The sequence below is a fragment of the Heterodontus francisci genome, chromosome 37, assembly GCF_036365525.1.
Source record: "Heterodontus francisci isolate sHetFra1 chromosome 37, sHetFra1.hap1, whole genome shotgun sequence".
NCBI lineage: Eukaryota > Metazoa > Chordata > Chondrichthyes > Heterodontiformes > Heterodontidae > Heterodontus > Heterodontus francisci.
This window is the reverse complement of record NC_090407.1, coordinates 28,518,600-28,545,836: the sequence shown is the minus strand read 5'-3', so window position 1 is coordinate 28,545,836 and position 27,237 is coordinate 28,518,600. Positions and strand designations below refer to the sequence as shown.

General features: G+C 42.9%; 1 protein-coding gene across 1 annotated transcript in view; it reads left to right on the top strand.

Annotated features, from left to right (window-relative positions):
- Positions 1-27,237, top strand: part of vps13d (vacuolar protein sorting 13 homolog D) — a 292,361-nt gene that overhangs the window by 111,250 nt on the left and 153,874 nt on the right. Inside the window, 9 exon segments of the mRNA XM_068017446.1 lie at positions 3,768-4,002; positions 5,179-5,389; positions 6,487-6,658; positions 8,997-9,112; positions 10,681-10,893; positions 14,037-14,299; positions 15,342-15,475; positions 21,732-21,887; positions 25,901-26,117. Coding sequence (XP_067873547.1) covers positions 3,768-4,002; positions 5,179-5,389; positions 6,487-6,658; positions 8,997-9,112; positions 10,681-10,893; positions 14,037-14,299; positions 15,342-15,475; positions 21,732-21,887; positions 25,901-26,117 — 1,717 coding nt within the window.

Here is a 27,237-nt window from a genome sequence, read left to right as displayed (position 1 = left end):
ATTCACCACTGCAATATTTTACTGTTGGCATTTACCTGTTTATTTTTACACTTGAATGTAAATATGTCCAGGAGTGACTTAGCACAAGTTTTTTCAGTGTTCATAGAACAGCATTGATTGGCAGTTGTCTCCCTAGGTTTCCCCACAGCTTAACTTTTGGACCGTACCCGTTCTTAAAAGGGAAGGAAAGCCTGGAACATTTTATTCAAAATACTTGTTTATGGAACAAAGTTATAGATTCACCTGTAATTTCTCTGCTTTTTTTAAAATGGCCTGCCAGCTGTTTTGGTGCCACCAGCCCCAGGAAACTTTGCTTGAGATTTGGAATGTAAATTTACTAGTTTAATTCATTTGAACACTGTGCTTTTATTATGCATTAATTATATGCTGAAATGAGGGTCGACTGACCCAACAAAACCCAACGTATCTTTGCCGGAACTTAATGCCGTAATGGAAGCTTTTCAGTAAACTGACTGATCAGGGACAGGATTATGGCTTTACTGCTACTGAATGGGCTCATTGACATCCTATCAAATCACTACAAAGTAGAAGCAGTCTAGTGGTTAAAAATAAGTTCACGCTAATCTGCTGAAGAATGCCACTGGCTACAAAAATGCACTAATACCTGTCATTACTGCACTTGCATGAAACCCAGATAACCTACAAAAATGGCAAGAACATATTATTTCTCCTTCTCAATGTGAACTGTCTGAAACTAAAGATACATTAGCATGTTCAAGTTCTTGTGACTGATGTTGCTAAAAGCATGGTAGTTTCAAAAAGTCATTGTGTACATTAACCACTAACTTTAAAACAGACTAACTAACAAGAATATGGCTGCAGAAGCATTCCTTTTTTTCCTGTCCAGATGACAGTGACTCATGATAGGGTTCCATGCCATGGGTGCTGAAGTCACCCCAGTACATGCACCAATGGCACGTCTCCCTCTGAGAATAGGCAGTGAGTGTTAGCACGCTCTTGGACTGTTACAATCACATTAGAGACCAGTAACTTTTTTTTAAAAAGAAATTCAAACTCCCAGTTATTAACTGAAAGAATTATGCCACAAGATTTCACATTTTAAACAAAACCTTTACTGTACAAGAGTTAAACAAAACAAGCACTACTGACAACACAATAATTTGTAATCACTTATACTTTAAAGGCAAAATCTCAATAGAATGCTTTCCTTTTTACTTTTACTTCCACCCAAGAATCCTCCTATACTTTATAGGATCTTGAGGATTCCTTCATTTCTCCTGGGCCCAATCCAAAGCATACCAGAGCTCTCAGGAATTCACTTTGACTCTCCTTAGTTTTACAAGGTATGAGATCTCTTGGGGTGCTTCCGTAAGCATCCAGCGAATGAACCCTTCAACTCTCCTTCAACACCTCACGATTGTGGACTTCCCAGCTCAAGCATGGGCCTCATTGGCACTCTTGCATATGACTTTGAATCAGACAGCCCCCTTCTCCTGATAGCCTCTTGCTACTGGGCCCAGCTGCTTCAAAACACCAACTGCTGGCAGCTCTGTCTCTCTGCTTCAACCTCAGCTGCTTCCAAAGCAGCAACTGCCCTTTTTGTGAGCAATCACAGAGATAAACCAGCAGACTGAAAGGTATCTGTCTGCATAATCTATCTGCATAGCCTTGTGGTACATCTGGGATGTCCCAGATAGAAATTGAAACTAATTTAACTTCGAGCTTCAAAACGTCCCTTTGATTCTGGGTACCTACACGAATAATTTATATCTCTGATGGGGACATCTGTAATCTCTGCAGACTTTCTGGCTCCATTAAGAATCTACGAGAAGGGCTACCCATTATTTAGTGTTGTCACACTTCTAACTCTGACCTCTGGAAGTAAACATGGAAAGACCTTTGAAATGTAAATACCTTGGGTGGTCTGGCGACATTTGAATTCCAGAGTTTCAATTACCTTACATTTACAAATTTAGTTCCCCAACACTAAAAGTTACCTCTAAATATATTAATATAAACCATGAAACTGGATGAATGTAACACTATGGATGGCAATACAGCTGACAGCAATCCTGTCCTTTAGAGATACAGCACTGAAACAGGCCCTTCGGCCCACCGAGTCTGTGCCGACCATCAACCACCCATTTATACTAATCCTACACTAATCCCATATTCCTACCACATCCCCACCTGTCCCTATATATTTCCCTACCACCTACCTATACTAGGGGCAATTTATAATGGCCAATTAACCTATCAACCTGCAAGTCTTTGGCATGTGGGAGGAAACCGGAGCACCCGGAGGAAACCCACGCAGACACAGGGAGAACTTGCAAACTCCGCACAGGCAGTACCCAGAATCGAACCCGGGTCCCTGGAGCTGTGAGGCTGCGGTGCTAACCACTGCGCCACTGTGCCGCCCTCTCCTGACTTGCCACTTTCTGGATAATCAGGAATGTGATGGTCACTAAATGCTGGCCTTGCCAGCAATGCCCACATCCCTTGAATGAATCAATAAAGAAAGAATGCACTGCCTGGTATTTTCATATGATTTTTCAGAATTTGCAATTTTCATTTCATCTCCAGAATGTTGCATCCTAACTCTTAACATTTTTTCTCATATTTCCTTCAAATTCATATATGCACAATCTGGATAAAACATACTTTGTGTGACATTCATTCAATGGCTAAAACCATTGAAACATGCTTCTGTGATTATTCACTGCCAACCTCTGTTCTGTAGCAATAGCTTTGTTGCTACAGCAAAACTTTGCTCGTACTACTGACCTGCAAATGCAGCTGTCGCAGCCAGGAGGGCTTTATTGTATTCGAAACATTTATATTTGTTAAGAACGTGGATTGGAGCATCTGCATGCTTAGAAAATTTAAATAAGGGTGCTTAGATTTTTAAAGCACCCAGGAGGTCCAGTGAAATCCCTGTATGCTTCTAAAACTTGATTTGAGGGATTGATGTGAAGCACTGTGAAGGGTCCTCACACTGCACCCGTCTGGAGTCATGTTAGTAGCCGAGTCCAACTTATTTGCAACCAACTCTGAAGTAGCAGCATAATGCTACCTATGAAGAGATATAGCCAAATGTATTAAATTGTAAACATGCGATCAGTTCAGTTTCACATTGGGAGCGATTTGCGTTTGTTGTTTGGAAGTAGTGAGGTTTTTTTCTGTAGCAAACAGTCCTGAAATTTAAAATAAGTAATCCCACAGTTTTCTCTCCTTCGCATTTTAGATTTCCACCTTAAAGAGTAGGATACTGAATGAGTCCTTCCAACAGTTTTTCCTCGTATTTTGTAACTAAGCACCAGAAAATTCAGTAGGATTAAGTTGTCCTTTATCCTTTTTAAAATTTTGTGAGCATTTGAAATCCCGTTTTCCTGGGCTCTTGATCTCCCTAGCCCTGAGTTTGAAGTGATGTGTTCGACATAGTCCCATGTTTCTGCCTAGTGCTGCTGAGGTGTCATGTGATTGTGCTCATCAGGAAATTGAGTCTCTCTCCCACTACTGCTTATGGGAGAGACAGATGCTTGGCTGCACTAAATGCCACCCAGCACAACTGATATTTCGCCAGGGGAAGAGAATCCAAATTTGCCTCCACCATTGCAATGGTGCCAAATATTCAAATCAACAGTTACTTTACATTGTAATTTTTCAAGTGTTTTTGGAATTACATGTTTTAAACATTTCATTGAAAGGATATGCAGTTTTAAAATTCTATGCTTAGCTCATTTTTTGCTGTTTTCTGATAGCTTTTGGTGCTTTTATGACAGAATCCTGAGAGTTCCCCGCTGCCTCAAGATATTCCACTATACACTCAGAAGACAACCAGCACAGGCAATCCTCAGTCCATTCTCTGCAGACCAGACAAACTTAGCACTGGGGCCAGCTCCTCTGATAAAGCAAATCTTAATAAGCCACAAACAGAATCTGGACCGAGCATGCATTGCAAATCACAAGAGGGGCAACATGATCAGCCACAGATTGTGGAGCTACAGGAATCTGAGGGTAAGAAAGCAACTTCTGTAAAAACTACTTCTAGAAGCTGTCCTTACCTTGAGAAACTAGCTACAGGCTGGAGAAAACATTTATACGCACTGTTTCGATCAGATGTAAAGGGGTCTAGGGGTTCCCTCTCAGCCTTTGCCTGGTAACAGGGTTTAATTTTAAAACACCGTGTTTTTAGCTTCCCCTTAGTGAATCCTTGTTCACTGCTCCAATTGTAAGGCAAAGAAATCAAACAGGTTTCCTTTTTTTTAAACAAGAAAGGTAGAAGTTTATTCATCTTAAACTCTAATCCAGTTAACGACTACGAATATGTGCCGCGACCACACTAGCATGCATACACTATAAACACATGCAGATAGAGACAGAAAAAGTAGAAGGAATAAAGGGAAAAAGTTTGAGGCAATATCTGTTAGTCATAGTCCTTTAAGTTCAAGGTGGAGTCTTTGATTGCCTTGTAATTCATTGGGGCCCAGTTCACGCTTCAGCTTGCTCCGATGTAGGAGCCTTTTCTCTCTCGAAGTTGACGTGTCTTCCATGGGTCTGGTGGCTTGGGAGAAAGCGAGAGAGAGAGGCTTTCTTGTTCCAGCTTCAGTTGCACACTCCTTCTGTTCCTTTGTGGCACAATTCAAAAAAACCCCAGGTTCCCAGCAGGTTAGTCATGTGACCAGCTCCTTATTTGGGAACAGTCTGTCCTGCAAGGTTTGTGGATTTCAAAGCTCTTGGTGGGGGGGTGTAGTGCTATCTCTTACCGACAAGATGTGGGACCATTGTCAGTTCAATCTCTGTTAATTGAATCAGTGATCAATTCCTTTGTCTCTCCAAGCACTGCCTCTTAGTATGGAAATGTTCTTTCAGCCAAGTGTCTGGTGATCTTCAAGCCAGTCATTTCTTCACTCCAGCCACAGTTTAAATCAGTGTTCATATGACAAAATCATTATGCCTCATTCTTGGCAGGTGGAAAGTCTGCATGATAATACGAAAAATGCCTGGAAGCACAACTTATTTTCACCTAAATATCTTGTAAAGGAAAGAAATTGTTGAACTGAACATTAGTGGGGTCACACCTTTGTAGTTGACAGTGACATTGGCCGCTGTTAGGAATTTCTTCCTCTATTGATAAGCAAAATTAAATTGTGATATTTTTGAGGCCTCACTGTAAATCCTTTCCTTTTTCAGAAGAACACATCTGCCTACTGGATTGCATTGTGGTTGACCTACAGGACATGGACATCTTCACTGCAGAGAGGCACCCCAGAGACCATGCTGGAAGGCCTGAGAGCTGTGGTTTAGACCTACTGTTTCCATCTTATCTGGTGAAACATGTGGATGGGAACTTGCTGAAGGAGCGATGCTGGCTGAAGCTTCAAGTTGAGCGGAATCTGGATAAGTGAGTGTTTGCTCTTTACCCGACTGCTAAGGTCACTGTAAAATGAAGATCTCACTGCTCGAAAAGTTTATATTTGAAGTTCTCATTTTTGACAATTTGAATTGTTTGTATTACTTGGTTTGTTTGGTGTATTGGTACCAAATTTCAGCAGGAAATTTTCACTTAAGCTTTTAATTGCATTTTAATGTATTTGTATGTTTCTTCTGTGATCATTCAGTTAGAGGGTTGAATTATGAGGAAAAGTTGAAACTCTGGAATCTCTTCAGTCTTGACTGGGAAGAGAGTAATGTTAAAAAGGAATATAAGATATGTCAAAGAGAAAGTTAACCTGCACTTTTTCAGTTAAACCACGAGTAGGGTACATGCATATAAACTAGCTTGTGGCAAATTAAGGACTAATAGAGCCATAGAGAATGTCAAGAAGCACTTCTTCATGCTAAAAACGATTAATATCTGGGATGGTAGAAAATTGGAAGCAAAATGTCGAGTCACTTTGGAGGCAATAGACATTGATTAGGAGGATTGTAGAATGTTACAGTACAGCAACAAGCATTCATCCCATTAACTTAGAGCTAGTGTTTCTCATCACATGAAAGACCTAGTCTAACTCCAGTCTCCTTTCTCCCCATTGCCTTAAATAACTCTGAAAGCAACTATCTAATTTCCTTTCAGGAGAATTTATGGACTGTACCAAAGAAGTCCATAAGATAAAACCAGGTAACCTCCCTATGGGTTGGTTGGTGGGGGGCCTCCACCACGTTGGGAGGTTGCCCAGTAAAACTAGGCGGCCTCCCTGTGGGCTGGTTCGTGGGGGGGGCCTCCTCTGAGTGGATACCTAAAGGAACGGGCACTGGGCAGTTAATTGCCCGAGCATTGTTAAATGCAGCCAGGGATCCGACAAACGGCTGAGGTGGGGTTCCCCTTGCCTTCTAGGCCCGGCTTCTGGACCCTCGCTGCCTGCACAAAATTCTGCCCATTGTTTTCATTTCGCACTTCATTTTATGTTTTTGCGTTAAACCTAGTAATTGTGGAGATGCACTGTATGAAGTAGTTCTGTTGGCTGCACGGTGTCTGCTCATGAGTATATATGTGTTTAGGGAGATAAGCCACACTGTGCCTGATGTGGCTATCCATGGTAGTCTGTCGTCGGTGCACTGCTCTCTGGATCTTAATAAATACAAACTGATTCGTGGATTAATTCAGAACAACTTGGGGGAACCCATTGAAGAGTTCATGAGGCCATTTGACTTGCAAGACCCCAGCATTCATGTAAGTATAAAAATAATAGAACCTAGAAATGTTTAGAGGAGGAAGTTAAGCAGGAAAAGGCCAGGGATGAGATGAATCCTGATCCTCAAAATATACATCGGTGACCTTGTTTTCTGAGAATTTCATCGAACAATATCAATTTTCTTCCAATTGTTTGATGTTGCAGTACTTCTACTGAGTAACATATATAAAAGTATATATGAATGAAATGTGATTGAGATTTTTCACCTTAAATGTTGCTCAACCTGGAATTTCTTAATCAGCTATCCTGCATCCTGGTTTTCTCTCTGCTTCCTCTTCTCTCCTCTCTCCCTTTTCTCTCTCTCTCTATTGTATAAATTTGGAACATAGTTGTACAGAGGACCTTTAGTGGATATTGAATGTCTTGAAAGTTGTCAGTAAAAAACAATTGTGTTTAATTGTAAAGTAAGCTGTCAACCTTTTGAGTTACTATGTAATTTGCAGTGGGTTCTATTTGTAGTACATTCTGTTGCGTTCATATCTGCTGTTGAGCAGTCCTGGCAGTACATGCCTAATTATGGGGTGTGGCATTGTATGCACAGCTTGGTTATTAAATGATCCATTTATAGTTCAAAATCAGCCATTAGCAGTCATGTCTTGAAAAGTCATGCCATTCGCTGTAGAATTGCCTTGCGTTAAATGAGATGAAACTCTATATTTGTTCTCATCTTCATTACTAATAGTAATGATTGTTTTAAGGTGTAATTAAGATACAGAGAGTGCTTGAACAGTTGTTGGGCAAACATTTCATACCATTGGTTGATTTGTGAATTTCTGAGGGATATAAATGCTGGAGAAAAGGAGCACTTTCCCATATTGGGCAACTAGTATCTGTAACAAGTACTCCCATGTCATCAAGACAGATACTCGTAGAGTAAAGCTGCCTGTATTCTGCCCAATCAATGTACTTCAGTCTCAACCTAAAAAAGAATCCCGATTTGTACCAGTGTGGCATGTTCCTATTTCCCACACCAACCATCTGGTGGACTCATTGAGTGAGATTGCCAATTAGTGCCAAATTAAAGACAGTTTTGGCTGGTGGGATCAAACTCATTTCACATAGGATTCTTGTAGATAGAGGAAGCTTTTATTTTATTACTCTGATCTGGATTTATACCAGGTTCCAGAGATTTAAGGTTAGTGTTTAACTCACTAAGCATCCTTTGTCATACTCATTTTTAAATATAGAAACTCATCTCTCTTTTTCCCTGCCACCCTTTAAATCGCCCACTCAAGTCATGCACCATTCTGTGGCGGAGTGTGAGAGCAGGAAATTTGCTGCCAAGTCCATGCCAGTGTCTCTCTGTAACAATACTGAAGGAATTGTGAAATACCACTGATTCCTATCCTTTCCTACCAGAAACATTTTTGCTAAGTGTGTTGCTAATTTTTGCTAATTTCCCTGACAACTCAGGGAATTGGGATTATTTGAGAACATGATGGGCCATAACTTGCTGTCTAAATAACAGTGAGGCCAATGGCACTTGCAATTATTTATGTGCAAATGGTACAGAATTTTCAGGCAAGGTGCAGATGAATGATTAAACTAAAATATCCAAAAGTTACTGTCTGAGTTGCGCCGCTGCGCCATTAGGTTCGCAAAAACAGCATCTCGCTCTCTGCCCCACTGTTGAAATGAATTCATGTTGCTTCGTGTGTGCGGTACATCCCAACTAAATTTGCCACAGAAAGTTAAATCTTGGCCATTTCAGTCTAAGTACCCATTCAACGATGTGATAATTATTAATTATTGCCAGTCAACTCCTCTGGCCCTGAAAATGAACTAATACAAATTAGAGCTTCATTCCTTCAGGTTTTGCTTGTTGGAGATTTTTTAAAATGCAATAAGAAAATTTACTTTTCCTTTGTCTTTTCCTGTCTCTCTCTTTCTTTCCCTCCTTTTATTTCTCTTTGTACCTGACTTGACAGTGAATTCACTCACTCTAATTTACATTTCATCCTCAGTCCTTGAGTTGTTAATTCCAAAATCCTTCAATTTGATTGGTTAAGGAGATACACAGTTGCTAGTCCTGCTCACTCAGGTGCCAGATGTCCTGCTTCTCTCGCTGTGACATTATCAGCTTGCACTTTCAGCAACTTGTCATGCAAAAAGTTTTAAAACCTAAATGTGCAAGGGCAGGTCTAACAGCAAACACCATACGGGCCCTGCCACATCAAATTATGCCCCATTGCAACATGAAAGTTTGATGAACATTTTGCTTAGAAATGTAACTATAAGGTTACTGGGTACATCTATTTTCTGGCTTTTATTTTCTGTTCAGGCATTTTAATTTTCATTTTTCTTCCGCCCTCTCAGACAGTCCTTACTGGAGAAGTATACACGAACATGTCCTTTCTCATTGATATGATGAATGTTAGCTTGGAGCTACTGGAGTCAAAGGGCAAGAACACAAGCGCCAGTTCACTGGCAAGGTATTGGCTGCTATTCTCATGAATGCATCTTTCCTGTTGTGTGTGCTTTTTTATTTTGTGCTCCTTGGCTCAGATGATTTGCAGGATACTGGCTCCAAGGACCTCTGTTGTTCTGTAGTGGTTAAAAGGTGCATAAGAAGAACCCAGCCTGATGGTTCATCTCTTTGTTTTTCCTCTCTTTCCATTCCCCCCCTTCCCTACCTCCAAATCCCCGGGTGAAAAGATCTTTATTTCACTTGGCATATCTGATCATCTGGCTGACATTATTGAGAAATGCTAATATAAACCTCTGTCTTAGCACTCTAGTGTATAACAGCATGCTTTGAAAGCAGTGGTGGGCGGGGGGGTGGTGGGGATGGTGGTGGTGGAGGAAGGCTGGTATTAGAAGCCTAGCTTCAGTAACTGACCGTCACGATCAAGAGTGCAGCCAACTAACTGAGTTTTGTTTTAAAAGAGCATTGTGGCTATGATGGAGAAGATTATGAGGAAACAGCTGTTATAAATCTTTGTTTTGTCAAAGCACTTTAATCCCAACTTAGTACTCCTCCAGACTAACGATTTCCTTTCCCATATCTGCCATTCTACGGTTTCTGTGTAACATTGCCAGCTTTTTATTTCTGTGTCCCGCTTCACATTGTGGTTCTGAGATTGCCGCAGAGCCTCTAGAGTCCTTACAGCCAGCAAAGAGAGACACTTTCCTCCCGTCAGAGGGAAATGCCAGAGGTAAAGGACCAGCATGAGGAACTAAATGGCCTACTGTGGTTCCTATGATCATGTGACCCCTATGCACGACCTTTTGTATTTACTGTAAGATGTGGTGTTTCTGAATACTTAGATTATCAGCACTCAAAAATGTACCATCCTACATTGCATAAAATTTATAGACTACTAATCGATATTTGATGCCCATGGAGAATCAAGATCAAGTGTAATCTTCAGGTGAAGAAGGATTAGAGGGCAGATAATTGGACCGAGGCAGGCAAGCATAGTTCAGTTCCTGTTTTAAAGTTGTACAGTCTATCCATATTTTTATGTAATACTTTGAATTTTCTATATATTGATTATTCATTGTTAAATAGCAAAACTTACAGGACTTTGGGAAGCAAAGAGGTGGCGTTTGTTGTAGCATAATGTAAAACTGTCTTGGTGCCCCACTGTGCAACAGCATACTTTGAAAGCAATGAATAGTGGGGACTGAAGGGTGGTAGGGTGGTGAGAGGCAAGATAAGGGTATAGAAGTCTGGCCTGTAAAGTTGCCAGTTTCAATGAAGAGTGCAGCCAACTAACTGCAGAAAAGGCAGAGGAACTGAGATACAAGACTGAGGTGCTTTAGCGCCACCATGGGTAGGAGGGTATAATTATAACATGACATGTTTGTGTGGACAGTTTTCATTATAATTGTGGGCATAAAATTTACAATGGAAAAGATGATGTGTGATAGGGAGTAAGCTTTTGCAGACAGGAAGTTCATAATATATTTTTTAATAAATGGATTTATTTTCTTTGTGAATCTCTGGAGGTTGTACTGTAAAATAATTTGTTTTGTTTCTCAACTATTTCCTCTCCAGGTTTGATTTCAAAAAGTCAAAGCTGCTTTACGAGAGTTTTTCAAACACGACAAAGTCTGTAAATCTGGTGTCTCATTCAATGATGGCATACGATACTCGAAGCACCGGACAAACAATGAACCCTGACTCCAAACCAAATGTGTTTCGATGCATTTTGGATGCATCAAAGAGTAGTAGTAACCGAGCTTCACTACAGATGGAGCTGCATTACAGGTGTGGAACAATATAATGCTTGCAGCATTGGAAGCTAATAGTGTGCAGTGTCTGTGGTTAAATAGTGAACGTTGCTGAAAAGTCTGTCGATTTATAAAGACAGTATTGGGCTCATTTGTGATGTGCCCTGTGATTGAACAGCCTGTCTAGGCTCATTATTCAGGCTTATACATGAGGGACTGTTATTTTGACAAGTTACTAGCAGGGCTGCCAGTATTCATGGAACTGTACCCCTACAAAGTCAGCATCATCAAGAGAGCAGGAAAGAAAATGGAACAGGGCCAGAAAAGGAAATGCTAACAGCCAGTACCATAAAAGTTAAATAACCTCAGTACTTGTGGTCAGTAATAACTTTGCCAAAAGATGGATGTGCATGCTGTCTCTATTATTCAGGTTTTATGACCACAGTCCTGGTAAAGGTTGTTATTTCTCCATCAGGCTGATCACTAAAATATGTTATAATAGTGACACGTTCTACATGAGAACAGAAAAAAAAATGGTAGGAACATTTGCTTAATGATACGAGCTTCCAACTGATATCCTTGGTAACAGGCTATTAGTCTGGAAGAATATCCAGTCAGGGGCAGTTAACCTCCAATCTTAAGTAATCTGATTCAGAGAACAACCTTTCATTTTGAGGAGGAAAGAGAAGAGCAATTGAAAAAACCCAAGAGAATACGTAGATATTATAGAAAATATTAATATATGCATTATCGACTTCATTCTGGATTATTGCATTGACATCCTGGCTTTGACTGAAACTTGGTTTTTGGTGGTGACACCTTGTCGTGAAGTTTCCCCACCTGAATACTCTTTTCATCACCGACCCCACCCAAGCTCCCACATTAGTGATGCCACCTTGGTCTTTCCCCCGACTCCACTGGCACCTCCATGAGCATCTCGCCTTATTCCACCCTGTTGCTGCTTCTTGAAAATCCTTATTGTCTACTGTAACTCCAACCTCACTCCAAGTTTCTTCCCAATATAATCCTTCCCTTCATCCCTTAGCCTTTGTACTCAGTGATTTTTCATCCTTGGTGATTTCAATCACTATCTCAGTTCCCAGTGCCCTCGCTCTCTGCATTCAGTGCCTTCCAGACCACCACAAATCTCTCCTTCCATATAAACTCTGCTACCCATACTCATGGCCACATCATCGTCCTTGACATCTTCCATTGCCTTATGAACCTGATAATTGATAAGGTCATACTTCAACCACTTTTTTGTATTCTACATCACCCAAATACCCAAATCTCCCTACCCTCTTGCAAACCCTTCTGATCTTTCCTGAGGAAAAAATCTCCCAGTTTCTTGGCAAGTGCACTTTTAGTCTCCCAGTTATCTAGCCTTTGGTCTTCCACTTGCCATTATGCTTCTGCAGCTGTTGATTTGTTCAACAGCTCCTTCACCTGTACCTTTTGACGCACTTGAAACCAGCAAAACCTTGAATCACTCCAATCTGGTGATTTCTTCCTATATGGCTCCCAAATCATTTCCTCAAATCCAGAGTGGCGCAGGTTTGAGCATATCTGGTGTATAACTGGCTTAGTTTAGTCATCCATTACCACACTGGCTGGACCACATCAAGCAGTACTGGGCCTCACTCTCCTCTCCCAAAACAACTGCCTATTTCTGGATCATTCTGCAGTGCAAAGATAGCCCTTGGCTTCTTGAGTCCACTACCAGCTGTCTCTTAAAACCCCTCTTTCATTCCCTCAACCAGTGCCTTCAATAATAACTATGAGGACTACTTCCTCATCAAATTTCAGACCATCTCTTCAACTCCCTCTGTTGCTTTCCACTTCCCTTTGCCCACAAAGCTAATCCTCCCACGTGCTGTCACCTGTCCTGCTGTCTCAGTCTCTATACCCATCTATTATTCTGCTTTCTCAGATCATGTCTGAGATCCACTTCCTAGTCACAAGACCCCATTCACACTAAACTATTCTTCCTAGTCTACCTGCAAGCTGACATTGTAAATGATTCCCAATCCCCATGCACTGCCCCTCTCCCTTTCAAAACCACTTGCATCACTGCTTCCTCAAATAATCCCCCATTTGCCTCTCTGTCCTTGTAAACTACTGCCCCATCTTCAATCTCCGTTCTCCAAATCCCCTAAACATGTTGTGACCACCCAAATCCATATGCATTTCTCCTGCAGCTGCCTGTTTAAATTTATATGATCAAATTTCTGCCCCTGCCAAAACAATCCTATCCAAAATTACAAATAACTATCTCTCTGAATATGACCGTGTTGTATTATCTCTTGTCGAGCTCTGACACGGTTGACCAAACTGTCCTCTTCCAATGCCCCTCTGCCTAGCTAGCTGGGTCTGTTTCATTCCATTCCACTCATACCTACCCATACGTAGCCAGAGTATCTCCAGAAATGACTTCTCTATCCATGCCTGCACTACCTCCATTTCTCCCAAGGATTGATCCTTGTCTCTCCCCGCCCCCACCCCTTTCCTCTTCTACTTGCTGATTCTTGGCAAAATCATCCACATGTGTACAGCTCTACATCTGCACCACCTCACCCAACCCCTCATTGTCTCATCTCTGACATTCACTCTTGGATAAGCTGCAGTTTCCATCACCAAACAGTGGGAAGATTGAAACCATCATCTTCAGCCTCCACTGTGAATTCCATCCCCCTACTCAGCTGTTGTGTGTGGCTGCACTACCCTGTTTGCAACCTTGGTGTTTTATTCCTAACCGAGCTGAACTTCTGACGTTATATACTTTCTAACAAAATTAAATCACCTTACTTCCACCTCTGTAATATTATCTGCCTTCATAACATTGCCTCGCTCCACCCTACCTCAGCTTCTCTGCTGCTGAAACCCACATCCGTGCCTTGGCCACTAAATTATTCCACTGAGTCTCATTGAATGTTGAATGTGGCAATCTGTGTGGTGATAGGACATGGGTTTTACAGGCAATTCCCTACAACAGACGTTCCTGATTTTAGTTACGCTGTCAAAGGAAAATTAGTAAATTAGTATCAATGACTATTCCTCATTTCTGAGTAGATTTTCTCAATGATTAAATAAAATATATAAACACTGCATTGGATATTGCTGATAAGTTGAATTCTGACTTAACTTCAGTCGGAAGTACTGAAAGACTTTCTTGATTTCCAGGTTGACCAGAGATGCTTCATGCTTCACTGTGGTTCTGAACAACCTGCGTGTCTTTGTTATATTTGATTGGCTAATGCTTGTGCGGGATTTCTTGCAAACTTCTGACAACCAAAAGAAACCAGAAAATGCCTCACCAGCTCGTGACCGAAAAGTTGGTAGCGAAAATATGGTTCCCAAAACGGTGAAGTATGGAGTCATCACGAAGAGATCTTCTGTGCCAATGCCAAATGAGAAGTACTTGGAAGTGAAAATCAATGTAACTGGTAAAAACTTTTTTCAGGCCAGCTTCAGTAAAACGGTTGATTTTTTAAAATGCTCTGTTCATTTCTAAATCTGTTTTACAAGTGTACATCTTTTGAGGCATATGGACAGGTATTTTATATTTCCTAAAAAGAAGCCCCTCCCAATGTCCAAGTGGATAAGAGCTCCACTTGATGTATTTCTGAGCTGTATGGACTAGAGGGCCACCGGTTTGAATTTCAGCCTGTGTTAAATTGGCTGATCTTACTTGGGCAGTGGTTCGGGTATTATAATTTTGCGTGCATGCCTCTGGAATGGGAAGGGTTAAGATTACCAATTGTTTCCATTCCTGATGACTGTCTGATGGCATCTGCTGGAAAGTGTGCATGTGGATGCTATGTTGAAGGGCAAATGCAGTTCACTGGTCTCCTGGCATTCATTGTCTTGGTTCACATTTGGGGGGTTGGCCACTTGCATGATAATGCCAATGGGTATTGGCCATCATGAAACCTTTTGTCAACAAGGCGTGCATTTTCACACATGGGGAATAATGTGGTGGGGTAAAGCTTATTCTACAGAGCATTCCTCTTTTGCAAAAGGTAACCAGTCATGAGTTGTAGAAAACAATTGCTCTTTACATTTTTAATTCTGCTTTCATCTAAATTTCTGTACATTCTATCCATCACGAGTGTCCCGAGACATAAGATACCATCTACATAGCCTTGTGGTTACTGGACTAATTGCGAGGTGACCATTGCAAGTAGTGAAATTGAATTTGATAAATATGGTAACTTATGGGTTCGTAGTCCAGTCTTATGATATTTAATTGACTTAAATGCCCTTGGGACAACCAGGGATAGCTAGCAAATTCTATCTTACTTATATCACCCATATCCTCAGAGCAAATTTTTGAGGTAACAGACCATAGCATATAGAATAATATTCAATCAGCTTTTCCATCCAAGGGGATTACGTTTTCAAAATGGTAGTTTAGAGATTAGTGTTGTTTCTGCCTCCACTCCATCATCTCTTAACTTTAATAAACAGCTTTAATCCCTTTCACAGGTACTGAATTTGTTGTGGTCGAAGACGTGTCATGCCATGATACAAATGCAGTCATTCTGAAGGCAACCACTGTGCTCACCTATAAGCCACGGCTGGTGGATCGACCGTTCTCTGGCAGCCTTGGAGGAATTGAGGTAACAAACTCCTCCAAAGTCACAGACATTTCTTGGAGGAAAATACAGTTTTGTTTTCTGATGCACAGAAAATTTCCTTTTGCAGTGTGAAGCAGTGAGATCTCTATTTTAGTAGTCACTAGACCATCAAAATAGTTTTCTGTCGTGGCTCCATTTAAAAAAAAATTAACACCAGGAGTAATCCGTCGTCAGTCATTTCAGTAGCTGGCATGGAAACGTGACATGTTGGTCTGAAACTTGGAAAACAGCCAGTCAGTTGATGGTGATGGATTCCTTGTTTGTAGCCACCTTTTGAGAACAGGAGCAAGGATGTCTTACTGCAGTTATACAGGGCCTTGATGAGACCACATCTGGAGTATTGTGTGCAGTTTTGGTCTCCTTATCTGAGGAAGGATGTTCTTGCTATGGAAGGAGTGCAAAGAAGATTTACTAGACTGATTCCTGAGATGGCAGGATTGACATATGAGGAGCGATTGGGTCGACTAGGTTCACTAGAGTTTAGAAGAATGAGGGGATCTCATAGAAACCTATAAAATTTTAACAGGACTAGACAGGCTAGATGCAGGGAGGATGTTCCCGATGGCTGGGGAGTCCAGAGCCAGGGGTCACAGTCTCAGGATACGGGGTATGCCATTTAGAACCGAGATGAGAGATTTCTTCACTCAGAGGGTGGTAAACCTGTGGAATTCTCTACCGCAGAAGACAGTGGAGGCCAAGTCATGAAATATATTCAAGGAAGAGATAGATATATTAATGCCAAAGGGATCAAGGGATATGGGGAGAAAGCGGGAACAGGGTACTGAATTAGATGATCAGCCATGATCTTTTTTGAATGGCGGAGCAGGCCCAAAGGGCCGAATGGCCTACTCCTGCTCCTATTTTCTATGTTTCTATGTTTTTTTCCTGGATGGCAATACTGAAATTGGAAATTGAGAGAAATCAAATATAAAGATCCATTAACTTCAATTCAACTTTGGGCCCTTCTAGATAGGAGTCTAGGAATATAACTCCAGGATCGGAATTTTACTCCACCCAAGCGAGCCGAATGGTGGCAGGGGGGTGGCGTAAAATTGAGTGGGAGGCTCCGGGAGGCCTTCCCGACCCGCTGCTGCCTCCGCCCCACTTTACATGGGCCGGGTGGTGGGGTTGGGGTGCGAGAAACAGGCCACCCACCCCAGGCCAATCAAAGCCCTTAAGTGGCCACTTAAGGGCCTCGCTCACCTCAACGGGGATTTTACCTGTGGCAAGCGGGTGTCCAGGAGATGTGAAAGACCGCCCAGGCGGCCTCAGCGCACCGTTGGGGGGGGGGGGGGGGGTGCCGGACAAACTGGCACAGGGTGCCCGATTTGAGGGCTGCTCCCTCTTCTGCATCCACCCCCAGGACCCGAGACGCCTCCCCCACCCCTCCCTGCCAAACGACCATCATTGCGTCACCGGGGCGCCACCAATTAGCCCAGCGGGGCAAACCCCAACTTAGCTGAACTCCTGGTTCCATGTCTTTGGCTGGGCTGCAGTCCCAGCAGTGGTCACCGTTCCTGGTGGCACTGCTGGGACTATGAGCTGCCGACCCAATGAATGGCCAGCAGCTCACTAAGGCGGGACTTCCTCCCTCAAGCGGGTGGAAGTCCCACCTCGGAACAATTCAAGCCTGGGGACCCGTAAAATGTGGGTCGGATTCCCAGGCCAGGCGGAAGCTGGTTTGCCACCGACTTTTATAAAAGTCGGTGGCAAACCAGTTTCCGCCCTACTTAAAATCCAGCCCTATGTCTGCAGTGATTTGCATTCTCCTGGTAGGACAACATTTTCATCCAATCATGGAGTGATAATATGTCACCCTTTGCTGCATTCTCAATGAAATGACTGAAGTCAGACCCTCAGAGTGGTAAATCATAAATGTAAACCTATCCCCTACAATGTGCTGTGCAACTGTGAACATAGAACAGTACAGCACAGTACAGGCCCTTCAGCCTACGATGTTGTGCCGAACCTTTAACCTACTCTAAGATCAAACTAACTACCTACCCTTGATTCTACTATCATCCATGTACCTATCCAAGAGTCGTTTAAATGCCCCTAATGTATCTGCTTCTACTACCACCGCTGGCAGCGCATTCCACGCACCCACCACTCTCTGTGTAAAAAACCTACCTCTGACATCTCCCCTAAACCTTCCTCCAATCACCTTAAAATTATGCCCCCTGGTGATAGCCCTTTCCACCCTGGGAAAAAGTCTCTGACTCTGATCCACTCTATCTATGCCTCTCATCATCTTGTACCCCTCTATCGAGTCACCCCTCATCCTTCTTCGCTCCAATGAGAAAAGCCCTAGCTCCCTCAATCTTTCTTCGTAGGACATGCCCTCCAGTCCAGGCAGCATCCTGGTAAATCTCCTCTGCACCCTCTCTAGAGCTTCCACATCCTTCCTATAATGAGGCGACCAGAACTGAACACAATATTCCAAGTGTGGTCTAACCAGGGCCTTATAGAGCTGCAGCATAACCTCGCGGCTCTTAAACTCAATCCCCCTGTTAATGAAAGCCAACACACCATACGCCTTCTTAACAACCCTATCAACTTGGGTGGCAACTTTGAGCGATCTATGGAAATGGACCCCAAGATCCCTCTGTTCCTCCACACTACCAAGAATCCTGTCTTTAAGCCTGTAATCACTTCACACTTTTCCAGGTTGAACTCCATCTGACACTTCTCAGCCCAGCTCTGCATCCTGTCAATGTCCCATTGCAGCCTACAACAGCCTTCCACACTATCCACAACTCCAGCAACCTTCGTGTCATCGGCAAACTTGCTAACCCAACCTTCCACTTCCTCATCCAAGTCATTTATAAAGATCACAAAGAGCAGAGGTCCCAGAACAGATCCTTGTGGAACACCACTGGTCACCGAGCTCCATGCTGAATACTTTCCATCTGCTACCACTTCTATGGGACAGCCAATTTTGTATGCAGACAGCCAACTTTCCCTGAATCCCATGCCTCCTTACTTTCTGAATGAGCCTACCATGGGGAACCTTATCAAATGCCTTGCTAAAATCCATATACACCGCATCCACTGCTCTTCCTTCATCAATGTGTTTTGTCACATCTTCAAAGAATTCAATAAGGCTTGTGAGGCATGACCTGCCCCCCTCAAAGCCATGCTGACTGTCTCTAATCAAACCATGCTTTTCCAAATAATCATAAATCCTGTCTCAGAATCCTCTCCAATAATTTGCCCACTACCGACGTAAGACAGACTGGTCTATAATGCCCAGGGTTATCCCTATTCCTTTTCTTGAACAAGGGAACAACATTTGCCACCCTCCAATCATCCGGTACTACTCCAGTGGACAGTGAAGACGCAAAGATCATCGCCAAAGGCGCAGCAATCTCTTCCCTAGCTTCCCGTAATATCCTTGGGTATATCCCGTCTGGCCCCGGGGACTTATCTGTCCTCGTATCATTCAAAATTTCCAGCACATCCTCCCTCTTAACCTCAACCTGTTGGAGCATATCAGCCTGTTCCACGCTGTCCTCACAAACGACCAGTTCCCCCTCACTAGTGAATACTGAAGCAAAGTATTCATTTAGGACCTCCCCTACCTCCTCCGACTCCAGGCACAAGTTCCCTCCACTATCCCTGATCGGCCCTACCCTCACTCTGGCCATCCTCTTGTTCCTCACTTAAGTGTAGAACGCCTTGGGATTTTCCTTAATCCTACCCGCCAAGACTTTTTCATGTCCCCTTCCAGCTCTCCAAAGTCCATTCTTCAGTTCCTTCCTGGCTACCTTGTAACCCTCTAGAGCCCTGTCTGATCCTTGCTTCCTCAACCTTAAGTAAGCTTCCTTCTTCCTCTTGAGTAGCTGTTCCACATCTCTTGTCATCCAAGGTTCCTTCACTCTACCATCCCTTCCCTGCCTCATCGGGACAAACCTATCTAGCAGTCGCAGCAAGTGCTCCCTAAACAACCTCCACATTTCTGTCGCGAATTTCCCTGAGAACATCTGTTCCCAATTTATGCTCCCCAGTTCCTGCCTAATAGCATTGTAATTCCCCCTCCCTGATTAAATATTTTCCCATCCCGTCTGCTCCTGTCCCTCTCCATGACTATAGTAAATGTCAGGGAGTTGTGATCACTATCACTGAAATGCTCTCCCACCGAGAGATCTGCCACCTGGCCTGGTTCGTTGCCAATCACCAAGTCCAACATAGTCTCCCCTCTAGTCGGCCTATCTACATATTGAGTCAGGAAACCTTCCTGGACACACCTGACAAAAACTGCTCCATCCAAACTATTTGCACTAAGGAGGTTCCAATCAATATTAGGGAAGTTGAAGTCACCCATGACAACAACCCTGTTACTTCTGCACCTTTCCAAAATCTGCCTCCCAATCTGTTCCTCCGGGTCTCTGTTGCTATTGGGGGGTCTATAGAAAACTCCCAACAAAGTGACTGCTCCTTTCCTCTTTCTGACTTCCACCCATAATGACTCAGTAGACAAACCCTCCTCGACGACCTCCCTTTCTGCAGCTGTGATACTATCCCTTATTAGTAATGCCACTCCCCCACCTCTTTTACTTCCCTCCCTATTCCTTTTGAAACATCTAAACCCCGGAACATCCAACATCCATTCCTGCCCCTGTGATATCCACGTCTCCGTAATGGCCATAACATCGTAGCTCCAAGTACTGATCCATGCTCTAAGTTCATCACCCTTATTCCTGACACTTCTTGTGTTAAAATAGACACACTTCAACCCATCATACTGGCTGCAACTTTGCCCTGTCAACTGTGTAACCTTCCTCACAGACTCTCTGCACTCGGTATCTGCCTGTTCAACAGCTACCCCATCCACTGATCCGTGGCTCCGGTTCCCATCCCCCTGCCAAACTAGTTTAAACCCTCCCGAAGAGCTCTAGCAAACCTCCCACCCAGGATATTGGTGCCCCTCCAGTTCAGATGCAACCCGTCCTTCTTGTACAGGTCCCACCTTCCCCAGAAGGTATCCCAATGATCCACATATCTGAATCCCTCCCTCCTACACCAGTTCTGTAGCCACGTGTTCAGCTGCACTCGCTCCCTGTTTCTAGCCTCACCAGCACGTGGCACCGGTAACAATCCTGAGATTGCTACTCTGCTCGTCCTGCCTTTCAGCTTCCAACCTAACTCCCTATATTCACTTTTCAGGTCGTCATCCCTTTTCCTTGCTATGTCATTGGTACCGATATGTACCACGACCTCTGGCTGCTCCCCCTCCCCCTTAAGAATCCTGTAGACTCGATCCGAGACATCCCTGACCCTGGCACCCGGGAGGCAACATACCATCCGGGAGTCTCATTCGTGACCACAGAATCTCCTGTCTGTTCCTCTAACCATTGAATCTCCTATCACTATCGCTCTCCTATTCTCCCCCCTTCCTTTCTGAGCCACTGAGCCAGGCTCAGTGCCAGAGACCTGGCCACTGTGGCTTTCCTCTGGTAGGTTCCCCCTCCCGCCCCCCCCCACAACCGTATCCAAAACGGTATACGTATTATTGAGGGGAACGGCCACAGGGGATCCCTGCACTGTGCGCCTATTCCCTTTCCCTCCCCTGACGGTCACCCAGCTACCTTTATCCTGTAACTTAGGTGTCACTACTTCCCTATGACTGCTCGCTATCACCCCCTCAGCATCCTGAATGATCCGAAGTTCCTCCAGCTCCAGTTCCCTAACGCGGTCTGCGAGCAGCTGGAGTTGCGTGCACTTCTCACAGGTGAAGTCAGCAGGGACACAAGTGGTGACCCTCACCTCCCACATCCTGCAAGAGGAGCATGCAACTGCCCTAGCTTCCATCCCCTCCGCACTAAATTGACAACAGAGATTTTTAAAAAAAAAAGGAAAACCTTACCTTACCAAACACTCCACACAAGAGTCCTTTTTTTTTTGGTTAGAGGAGGAGGATGGGTGGGAGACACTACACGTGTAGTGTTTCGGGTTTAGCCACTGCCCGAATATATAGGTTTACTTACCCAGCATTCCCCTTGTCCGCCGAAACAAAAGGTAAGTTATTTTAAACTGAAACTCACCTTCCCAGCTGACACCTCGCTCGCACTATTGCTGCTTCAGAAAAAGCTGCTGCAACAAAAGGTAACTGTGCTTAATGTAAATTTTATGCATTTCATTTGCTCTTTTGAAAACTGCAGTAACCATTGGGTAGGATTAATTTTTCACTTCTGCTCTGCATTGTCTGAATCTAAATGCCATTCTACCCTATTTACAGGTGTTTTCATGCCGACTTGGCAATGAGCAGGAGACTGCTCTGTCCATCATAGATCCTGTAAACGTGCAGTTGGAATTGATTGGAAACCCCATCTATCAGAAGAGCTCAGGGCTGTTGGATGCATTCAGTAGTGAGGATTTCCCACCAGTACTTGAGGTAATATTTTAACAGATATATTGTGAGTGATCTGACTGGCAATATGTGGTAGTAGCTGATCTCAGCTGAACAGAAGTTCAAAGTGCTACAATTGGATTGGCATCCCTGGTTAAGAAGGGGGAAACTAAGTCAATGTTCCCATTCCTGATTCCTATCCAGTGGCTGATGCATATGTGTGGCTAACCTGTAAGGCTCTGGTCTGGATTGGACTCAGCTTTGATGTCTTTCAACTTGAATAACACTCAAATTTTAGGCTTGCACATTAGAAAAGGCCACTTACACTAGGATAGCACCCGAAAGTCACTGCTGCCTGTAGAGAGATATGTCAGTGAAAGTCTGTGCTTGCACAGGAACAGGGGAGAAAATTGAGGGAAGATGGTTATTTGGGATAGTAGCTATTTACTGTCAAGTGATTGAGCATATTTCTCTTTGAGGGTAAGAAAACTCTGAGATTATTTTTGTAAATGAATGCTCCATTTCATATGAAAATAACATGTCTTGGGACTACAATAAGTATGTTTTTATAAGATGACCAGAGCTGAACAGCACAAATGAGATTGAAGTGCTGATTGCAGCTATTTCTGAAGGGAAAAAGTCAATCCACTGGTGGCAATCAGAATGAGCTGTTTTGCAGGGCCTTCATTAACCTCTGACGTGAACAATTGTAGCTTCAAACCTGTTACGACCAAGGTGGGAGTAATGCACTGCTAATTACTCCCACTACTCCACAGGTCACAGCATCTCAAGAAAGTTTCCCACCTACCAAAGAATAGCCAAATTAGACACACTATTTGTCCCCCAAATTGAAGCACACTGAACCAGGTTTCTTTAAACAACAACAACATTAACTTTTGAAAAGAAGTAATAAGTCTTAAACAAGAGTGAGATAAATCTATATAGCAAAAGCTCCTTAGTTCTTTCGCCCTCATACACACACACATACATTCAAAAAACACGGTTAACTGGGGAAAAGGATTTTTGGTTTACATCTGTTTCTTAAGAATAAAAAGGAAAAAATAAAATGATTGAGTTTATCACGTTCTAGTAGGATGTTTTTGGTACAGTCAGGTGTTCCAGAGTTGAATAGTCAGATGCCACTCGAACTCTCTCCAGGCAAGGTTTATGAACAGTCTGTGATGGGTAGGATTCAAGGCAATTTCTCTGCAGCAGGCATCACACAGGTCTTTTCAGCAGAGGTGCAACAACCGGTCTGCTTGGGTTTTTAAAAATGGCAGTCTAGCAGTAGAAGCTTTCTGCAGGTTCCAGGGTTTCCCAAAACACAGGAGGCAACAAGAACCACTCTGGATGCAGGAATTCTTCAGAGACTGGAGGCAATAGGAATATCCCACTTTTCAAATGCAAGATTTCTTTCAAGAGATGCAAGTCTCCTTGACAGCGAGAGTTCCTTTTCTCCAGTCAAGTCAGGTCTAAGTTTTAAAATGCCTGCTCTTTGTCCAACTCACTGGTTTTTAAAAGTCCAACGTAAAAAAAACCTTCCTTAACATGGTCACATGTCCAGGCACAGTGTCTCCTTTGTCAGTCAAAGGAGGGGAAAAGCCCCTTGCTGTTTTCTTGAGCTCACTTCCCCAATTCTTGCATACAAAGTCAACATCCATAAATTCCAGCTATTTGCAGGTGTACTGAAAATCCTTTTGTCAGTTTTCTAAAACACACAAGTCTAAGATTTCAGGACAAAAATAAAACGTTTTGTAACAAACCCGAGTTACATAGGGAATAGCATGCAAGAATCCTAAGAGAAAATGCTTCTTTCTTTTGCCCCACCCACTTTATTTGCCACTTCCCTTTATGTACAGGTAATAGTTTGCAAAGCACCTTGGTGCTTTCAGTCCAGGATTAGAAACTAGTGTTTGTGGATTGTAGAACAAAGAAGCAATTGAAATCAAACTAAAGCCATAAAAGATTTCCAGCTGTAAGTTATTGTTATAATAGACATAAATCACAAGGAAGGAAAACAGCGCTTTAGGCTTTTAAAAGAGGAGTTTTAAGACAAGAAGGGGACTCAAAGTTTTTAACCTCTGTATTTTAACATTTCAAGCAGTATACAAAGTAACAATCCAGCAGGGACATATGCAAATATCACAAATATAGTGCTGCTGTGCAGAGTTTCATAAAAGGAAAACACAAATCAAGAATTTTTGTGTGAAGATTAGCATGCCCTGCGTGATTTTTTTTTTTGCTCAGTAAAACTCATGAGCACAGTCTTCCATGTCTGAATTCGTAATATGTGGTACTGCCACATGAAATTCTGCATCAGGAGTTTCAATTTCCAAAATGTAACCCATAGTACAGGAATGAGTCAATACAAACTTAAACCAGTACTAGTCTTGTAGTAGTAAGGAACTTGTATTTGAAGCTTGGTTGTAGGAGTAAATGGGGAGTCATACATGGTCCAGTTCTCATTTTTGAAATACCATTACAGGATTCTTTTTCCTAATTATGGCATGAGAAGGTAGAGCTATTAAACTGGAGGTTGAACCCAAGTTATAAACTCACCATGCAATTGCAGAAGCAAAGCAAGCATGGGCTCCTTCCTTCAGTGGAGGGAGAGGAGCACATTGAAGGATGTGGGAGGAGCTGAGTTTCTGGATGTACATCTTGTTTTATGCCATGCATTATGATCACTTGCAGCTTTATTCAGTTTTTAAAGGTTGAGACAAGATGGGATTATTTTCAATGGATTTACCACAGTTTAGGAATGCTGTGTGCAGCTCTATGCACTGTCGAAGCTCGCACATGAAGAATGGCCACTTGAGTGAGAGGTACTAGAGGCCATGCAACTGTAGCTAAGGTTCTCCAATGTGGTGGAGGGAAGAATAGAGAAGTGAAATATATTTTTTAAAATTTGGATGATTCTCACACAAATCAAATTCTCAATGCATATTGAGCTCTTTTAATTTTCTTTGGGGAACTACTGTACATATTTACTGGAATAAACCACTCTCATATCAAAGTGGGCTGAATAGATGGCTATAGAATCAAAGTTCAAAACAAAACCAGTACCACAACTGGCAATCACTGTGAAAGATGTGATGTTCCATTCCTGGCTTTTACAAGTATTTCAGATCTTTTAGGTTCTAACAAGACTGCACTCTCTGTGTGTCAGTGGAAATTGAAATGTTCATCTGCACCTCAAAAATTTTATTAAGCTGAGGGAGCAGAAAAACAGCCAGTATCCACCGTGTGCTCCCCCAGCAAACTTATTGAAAGGCTGATGCACCATTATTACCATTTAACCACTGAATCCTGGCAACTGAGTTCATGCCACTGGCCAGTTGCCAAATGGATGTCAGGCACTTATGCACAAGTAGAGTGGGAAAAAAATGTTCTGTTAGATAGTTCTGTTGCAATGCAGGCCATTCACTTGCTGTATGGAAGCTGGTATAATGCTGCCTTCCATTAATATTCCATTGACTTTGCTGGAGAGCACGAAAAAGAGAGTGAAAGGCATTGAAATCCAGCCCTGTCGATATTCGAAAGCCAGCCAGGCTGAGATAGACATGGTACAGCAAATCTTCCACTGCAGTTTCATTAGCAAATCAGTAAAAATGGGGCATAAACTCAGGATTATCACTAGAATAACCAAGGGCAGGGGGATTACAAGAATTTTTTTGCCTGCTGGTTATTAGAAGATGGCACATGAAAAAAATTTATAAGGAAATTTTAGAAATAAGAATTTTAAAGGATATTGGAAAAGAGCAAGGAAATTGAATTAAGTTGATAGCTGCCTTTGAAGAGCACAGGTACGAGGGGCCAAATGGTCTCCCTCTGTACTCTAAATTCTATGAAGAACCACAAGGAAGGGCAGACAAACCAAGTGGGTACAGGGCTATATTATTGGTATCTTTGCATTATTGTCTTCATTGGTATGGTTCAAAAAGGGAGAGAAGTCTATTTGACATATAGAATAGAATCATAAAATGATACAACAGAGAAGGGGGCCATTCATATCTGTTCTGATCTTAAATATGCTTTCATTTCCTTTTGTGATGTAGATTCAGTTCTCTACCCTTGATATCAGGCTATCATACAATGATGTCCAGCTGTTCCTGGCAATAGTGAAATCTATCCCTAAGCAAACCACTGCAATGCCCATTGTGCCTGATCCTGAGTCAGTGAACGGAAGCACCAGCTCAGTTCGTTTGGTAGGCAGCTCAACAGCAGGATCTGGGAAAAGAGAGACGACCAAATACCAAATGGATCCTGTCCTTGGTAAGTAATGGACAGAGGAACAAAAGGGTGTTCACAGACCAATCTGAGGGCACTTGGTGGAATATGCACTATCTATACAGTAGGCTACCTCTTTAGAAAGCATGTGAGACCAGCAATCGAAACAGATCCTGAGCACATAATCTAGACCAGGGATCAGCACCAACATGTTGAACTACAGACATTAGGCAAAATTATTGACTCAGCCATGGACACAGGTGATTGATCTGTATATAAAGTATATATCCAATCTAATGCCATTGAAACACAGTCCAATTTAAAACACATTTCTCCCTATAAGTAAAGTAGCTAAGCATACAAATATCAGTAGAGAGTAGCACAACTATATTAGCTAGCTAGCAAGCAAAATAGTATGTAGTGCCAATGCAAATTACTTTTGCAGCTAGGTTATTTTAAAACACAAGGTTACCAGGGCTTGAAGCAGGGGTGCCCAACATTTTCATGTGGAGAGCCACATTGCGATTGTTGTCTTGCATAGCAGGCCGGTGAGACAATTTCAGAAAGATAAAGGCATAAAAAAACGTATCTTACTATTAATCAAAACAGCAACAAAGGTGCATTTTGTGAAGCAGCTTTAAATGAGAAGACCAACTTCTTGACTTACTTTTCGGTCACTATGTTGGACACTGATTTAGTGAGACATCTGGCAATTTTTTTGCTTGTACAGGTAGTCATTGTTTGCCTGCACACTTCTCGTAGCGAAGTAGAGTATTCCGGATAGATGTCCATTGTCAGGAGTGATCTTGATCGCGCGCGCTCCCACTTTTGTCTGTCTGTCTGTCTCTGTCGTTGTCTCCCCCTTCCTCACTGTGTGGTCTCTCCCTCTGTGTCATCTTCCCCTTGCTCTGTCCCCTTTCTCTCCCTCCCTCCTGCCCCCCCCCCCCCCCCCCCCTTTCTCCTCCCCTCTCATTTTATTTTTTCCTTTTTCATCAACTTTTTGGTGGCCCTTTGCTGGTCTTTAAAACACTGCCAATTAGAGGCCTGCTCAGGTCGGGAAAAAGGAACCTGACCGAACCACAGCGGACCGGGCCCGACCCGGCCCGAGTGCCTCCGATTTAACCCCGGGCCTGACCCGACCCAAACCCGCTCCAACTCAACCTGA